The following is a 6,036-nucleotide window of genomic DNA, read 5'->3' as shown; positions in this document are numbered from 1 at the left end:
GCTCCCCTGCACGCCCGGCTGACCCGCTCCCCTGCATGCCCGGTTGACGCGCCCCCTGCACGCCCGCCTGACCCGCTCCCCTGCACGCCCGCCTGACATGCTCCCCTGCGCCCCTGCCTGACCTGCTCCCCTGCACGCTCAGTTGACGCACTCTCCTGCACGCCCCCCTGACATGCTCCCCTGCGCGCCCCCCTGACCCGCTCCCCTGCACGCCCGGCTGACGCGCCCCCTGTGTGCCCGGCTGACGCGCTCCCCTGCACGCCCGGCTGACGTGCTCCCCTGCACGCCCGGTTGACGCGCTCCCCTGTGCGCCCGCCTGACCCGCTCCCCTGCACGCCCGGCTGATGCACCCCCTGCACCCCCCCCTGCCCCGCCCCCCTGCACCCCCCGCTGACGCGCCCCCTGCCCGCCCCCCTGACGCGCCCCCCTGCACGCCCGGCTGACGTGCTCCCAGGCAGGATCACGGGTCAGCGCTGGAGACCAGAGCAGGTAGACAGGCCAGGTAGGTGCAGCCACAGGGTGGACCTCAGGCTGCACAGCAGGTCACAGACGGAGCCTTACTGGGACGGGCCGTGAGGACGGGCCGAGAGGCCTGCCGTGCCTATGGCCGCGGTCCGTGTTGACCCTGTGTGGAAGGCAAGAGGGAGAGCTGGGGGCCCTGTCTTCACTGTGTGGCGTGCCCAGATCCCTGGTTGTCACCTCAGGGGCGACTGCCCTGTCCGGACTGCCCCCATTACCTAGAGGCCAGCCCGGGGACCCTGTCCATGCGCTGGTCGGCAGCCTGTCCTCGCTTCCGGCCCCGCCTCCGGCCCACGTGGGCTCCCGAGGCTGCCCAGTGCCGCTGTCCCCGAGCCTGATGGCGGCAGGCGATGCACAGATGCAGCCGTGCCGAGTGCATGCACGTGGAATGTCCGTGGTGGCCTCTGCCCCTGCAGGAGCCCCAGAGTGGCCCTCGGTGCCTGTGGATGTCACAGCCCAGAACAGAGGCGCCCAGCGTGCTCTCCTCCTGAGGCCTCGCACCAGGCTGCCCGTGACGTGGGCCGCGGCCCCTCGCTGGGCTGAGGGCAGGGAGACGTGCTCTCTCCTTGTCCACGGGGTCCCCCCATCTGCCCAGGCAGACGGGACCATCCTCCTGGCAGGAGGCCCTGAGCCGTTTGCAGCTGTGCCTGTTGCCACACGGGGCGACCTGTGGGAATGAGGCTCCACCAGGGGTGGCTGGGACCCCGTTTCCCAGCCACAGCCGGGCCACGCTGCTGAGGCCAGCGGGAGTCGGAGAGCTCCTGCGAGCGGCAGTTCTCCTGGAGGGCCCCCCCTGCTCTCCCTTAAACTGGGACGGGAAGGTGTGAGTGCCCCACGTTACAGACAGGACTCCCGCAGCTCGGAGCTGGGGACTGGGAAGTACCAAGCTGGAATGCAGACCACGCTCTGTGCCACGCTCCGTGGCCATACTGCCCGTGGTGTCTGTTCCAGTCCCCTCACCGCAGTGCGCACATGGCCGGCGGCTGGTGTGCTATGTGACAGATACAGGTCTCGGCGCTGCCAGGCCACCGGGGCAGGGGGAAGTGAGGGGCCCGGAGCACATCTGCAGTGGCCTGTGGGGTCGTGGGCCGCAGTGCGCCAGCCCCGCAGCCCCACCCCCAGTGCGGGCTGCGCCGTGGGTCAGCTGCCCGGGCAGGCTACCAGCAGGGCAGGGGCAGCATGGAGGCCCCTGAGTGGGTGGCGGGGCCTGGGGGTCGGCGGGGTGTGGAGCCCCAGCAGCTCAGGACCTGCCTGCAGAGGCGAGAGGCTGCTGCCCCCCATCACAGCCGAGGACCCTCATTACACCTGGGTCCTGGTCCAGGCACCGGGATCGACCTTCCTGTCAGCTGAGATGAGGTTTCTTTCTGCCTCGAAGACGGAGCTGGGATGCCGCGAGGGGCCGTGGCTGCGTCAGCTTGAACGTGGGAGTTGGCATGTGTGTGGTCTGGGGAGGGGTTCGTAGGGTTGCCCTGAGGGCCGCGGTGCGGGGAGGGGCTGGTGGAGGTCGGAGACACGGTCGCCGGCTCAGGGGCTCCAGAATCTGCCCGATGCTGGGGCTCAGGCCGGGCCTCGGCCCTGAGCTCCCCGTGGAACTAGAGCCTCAGGGCTGCCGTCAGACCTGTCACCCCTCTTGCGCCACGCCTCTGGGTGGCCATGGGCTTGGGGCCTCGGCAGTCACTGTTGAAGCGTCCTTCATCTGTGACCGTGTGGTGCCCAGAGTCGCGTTCTTTAGGAGCCACCTAGGACTCCGCACCCCCTCGGCATGGGGGTGTCTACACTGGTCCTGGGTCCCTGCTCCCTCCTTGCCGACCCCAGTCTCTCACTTTCTCTGCTTCCCAAAATACAGATCCTCCATCCCTGCGGGGCACTGCCTCTCAGCGAGGCGTCTCCAGGATGGAGCCAGAACCCCAACAGGTGGGCTGGCTCGTCCATGTGCACTGTCACCGTCTTCCCTGTCGTTGTCCTCATTGTCCTTGTTTGTCTGGGGGCCTCCTCTCTGCCTGTCCTGGGCATGCTAGGGGCCCCCAGCTGGTGCCCCTCGCTTCCTGTGGGCCCACGCGGCATATCTGAAGCTGTTCCGGCACTCCCTGGGGGCTCAGGTGACCAGAGCCCTGGGGTTGGGCAGGGGTGTTGCTTTGGGTGCACAGCCCATCCACGTTGTCGACGTGGCAGTGATGGGAGCCAGGTCCACAGAACTCCAGGTCCCAGGCAATGGAGCTCGGCACCACCACACCGTGTCAGCCTAGGAGGGACCCCGCAGGCCCTGGGGTGAGGTCACATGCCATCCTCGGGGTGGGGGGATGGGCCAGGGTGCAGCTGGTCGGTGGAAGCACAGGGAAAGTTTATTACAGAGAATGACTAAGCGTAGTGAGGGCTTGCCAGTGAGCCGAGAACTCGAGACCCAGGAGGAGCAGATTCCAGGGCAGCCACTCCCCCAGGGCTGCGAGGAGGCCCAGCCGTGGCTCACAGAATGACAGAGAAGCCACGGGAGCCGAGCCCACGGGACTTGCCAGGAAGGCTGCTGCTCATGGGCACTCCGGCCGGGGCCACGGTGGACCATCGGCTCCCGGGGGTTGCTCGCCGGAACCAGGATGGAAGAGCCTTCCTCTATTACGCTGATACGTCTCTCCAGCAGCTTCTGCTTCACGTCGGACCATCTGGCAAAGGAAGCCCTCTGTTTCCACGGAGCGGGCGATGGAGGAAGATTGGAGGCAGAGGCCGTGACTTGATGACCAGCATGGGGGCGGGGGCCCCTCGGGAGGGTTTCTCTCTTCCTTCCATCCCTTCCTCTAATGACCACTGTTGCGGTTTCTGCTTTCCCGCTTCTGCCTGGGCCCACGCTGAGTGCAGCCCCTGCTGGTGCGGGAGGCTGGACCGGGCTCTGTTGCGGAGCCCCAGCATGCTGCCCTAAGAGGGCCCGTCGGTCGGCCTCCAAGGCCCCACTGACACGTGGTAGGTTCAGGCTGTGAATCTGGGCATGGCCGTGGTGTCTGCTGCCCTAGGAGGACAGGAGCAGCGGTCCAGTCTGGCTCAGGCCCAGCTCTGTGCCTGCCGCACACGTGCCCGTGGACCCTGGACGCTCCTGAGGCAGGGCTCCGGGGTCTCTGCTGTCACAGGACGGTGTGTGAAACAGAGCAGCAGTGAATCGCGCACTTCCGCCTTGGCGCCCACGAGCTGTGGACCCAACGGGAGCTCTTGGACCCCCCGCCGTTCTCCCCCCCACCCCCCCGACCGAGTAGAGGCCATGAGGCTGCAGCTAGAGCAGCGGTCACACAGCCCTGGGGGCTCACCCTCTGCCCTTCTCCCCATGGCCATCGGCACCCGCGAGTCCCAGACATGCCAGCCTCTGGCCCGTGTTCACCTCTCAGCTCCGAAAGCCTGGCCCTGCGGTCCTGCCCAGAGCAGCCACCCACCTTGACGTATGTCCTCTGACACCTGAAGCTACCTGCCTCCTCATCCTCCAGCCCCTCCGGCGTGGGCTGCATGTCAGCAGGCTGGCTTTGCTGCCCTGGCCTTGGTGTGGGGGTGGGGCCTGGGCCCTTGGAGGCCTTTGGGTTGGGAGGGTGCAGGCCAGGCGGCTCTAGCGGAGGCATGGGGCTGGCGTGGCCGGATTTCTTTCTCTGTCCCTGGCATCCAAACAGCCCAGACCGGGGTGGCCCTCCAGGTCGGGGTTCTTGGCTCCTCTTAGCTTGCTGTCCCTCACCCTCCACACACAGCTCTCGGTTTAACGGCTGCACGCACTCTGGTGGGCAGGCTCTGCCGGAGCACACGATAAAGGCTTTGCAAGAATGGCTGATGTCACGAAATTCCGGATGTGCACGTTGGCATCGTAAAATCGTGGCATTGCAGGGCTGGAAGAAAGAGCCCTGTGCTACCTGGTGCTGATGTGGAGGCAGGCCCAGCTGGCCGAGGCCTCACAGGCGTGCGGAAGTAAGATGTCCTCCCAGCACCAGGTGCCTGAGCCCCCTCTGCTCCTGCTCCTTGTCTGCTGCCCTCCAGCTGGGGGGCGGGGCTGCACACACCCTTCCGGCTCCTCCTGCCGGCACCTGAAATGTCCTCTCCTTGCTTCCTAGCTGGGCCGAGAAGCACGAGAACTGGAGATTTCAGAAGACGAGGCAGACCTGGCTGCTGATGCATATGTATGACAGTGACCAGGTGTGTGCACGCTGCCGGGGGGGGGGGGGGCTAGGTGTGTGTACCTGGTGGGGAAGAGGAGAGGAGATGGGTGCATGCCGGGGGTGGAGGGGTCTCCCAGATGACAAAGTCTGTGTATGCTTGGGGGTGGGGTCAAGTCAAGCAGTGACCAGGATGGAAGGACCCAGTGCCAGGGCCTGCTCCAGCCACACGGGCCTGAGGCCTCCCCTCCAGCAGGGGCGTGGGAAGGGCAGGCCCCCAGCAGCCAGGGCTGGCCAAGGCTGTGGTTAAGAAAGAGGCCCTAGCGGGCGCCTGGGTGACTCAGTCGGTTAAGCGTCTGCCTTCGGCTCAGGTCATGATCCCAGGGTCCTGGGATCGAGTCCCGCATCGGGCTCCCTGCTCTGTGGGGAGCCTGCTTCTCCCTCTCCTCCCCACTTGTGCTCTCTCTCTCACTATCTCTGTCTCTCTCTCTCTCAAATAAATAAAATCTAAAAAAAAAAAAAATAAAAAAAAAAAAAAAAGAAAAAAAAGGGCCCGAGCAAATTGGGGGGGAACCCCCCCCCCCAGGAGCCCCCAGTCCAACCCCTCATTTTACAGAGGGAGGGCCTTGCTTGGGGTCAGGGGGTAGGAACCCCTATGCAGAGCAGGGGCTTGTCCAGAGGCCAGGCTTGGGCCAGGGGCTTGCGGGCTTGGGGCCTGGGCCGTCGGCCCACCTGCTTCCATTGAGCTGAACCTTCCCCAAGGAAGCTGCCAATGTTAGGGGAATGTTGTTGTCCCAGGAGCTTGGGAGTCCTGCCCTTCCCATCTTTTGACCCTGGGGGGTGAGGAGACAGTGTGTCCCCCCCAAAACTCCGTCGTGCCCTCTTCCTGCTGATGAGCCCGGCTCACAGGACCACCATGGGCTCTGCTGGTTCTCGGTGGCTTCCGTGGGCAAGGGTCCCGTCTACAGTCGCATTTGCTTGTCTGCCCCTGTCATGTCCTCTAGTCTGGAACTTCCTTCACAACCTTGATGTGCCCGGAGAGGCCAGTTGTCAGACAGCGGGGACGTGTTTGTGCCCTCCCAGCGCACTCAGTAGCAGGTGCAAGGTGGTTGGATGCTGACGTCGGTCCCGTGACTTGGGGGACACCGGCTGGTTTTGCTCCTGTAGTAATCAGCTGTGTCTGTGGAGTTGCTTCGAGATGATGGAAAGACCCCATTCCTCATCCCCCTGTGCCCGTCGGTCTTAGTACCCATCAGCAGCTCTGGTCTGGGTTAGCGGTCACCGTGGTGCTGGCCACGTGGTGTGCGTCCTCTTCCACATTCGTCGATCAGCACGCGGCTCTAGGGAAGGGCCTGGCCGCCTCCCTCATGGCGCTGTGTTGGGGCAGGTGTGGGTGCGGGTG

General features: G+C 65.5%; 1 protein-coding gene across 1 annotated transcript in view; it reads left to right on the top strand.

Moving 5' to 3' along the window:
* Positions 1-6,036, top strand: part of CUNH7orf50 (chromosome unknown C7orf50 homolog) — a 130,565-nt gene that overhangs the window by 119,591 nt on the left and 4,938 nt on the right. Inside the window, exon 4 of the mRNA XM_032394262.1 lies at positions 4,593-4,674. Within this exon, the coding sequence (XP_032250153.1) occupies positions 4,593-4,674 (82 nt within the window). The remainder of the gene's footprint in view (positions 1-4,592; positions 4,675-6,036) is intronic.

This window comes from Phoca vitulina, unplaced genomic scaffold (assembly GCF_004348235.1).
Source record: "Phoca vitulina isolate PV1807 unplaced genomic scaffold, GSC_HSeal_1.0 scaffold79, whole genome shotgun sequence".
Taxonomy (NCBI): domain Eukaryota; kingdom Metazoa; phylum Chordata; class Mammalia; order Carnivora; family Phocidae; genus Phoca; species Phoca vitulina.
Note: the sequence above shows the minus strand (reverse complement) of the source record. Positions and strands in the feature narration are given on the sequence as shown.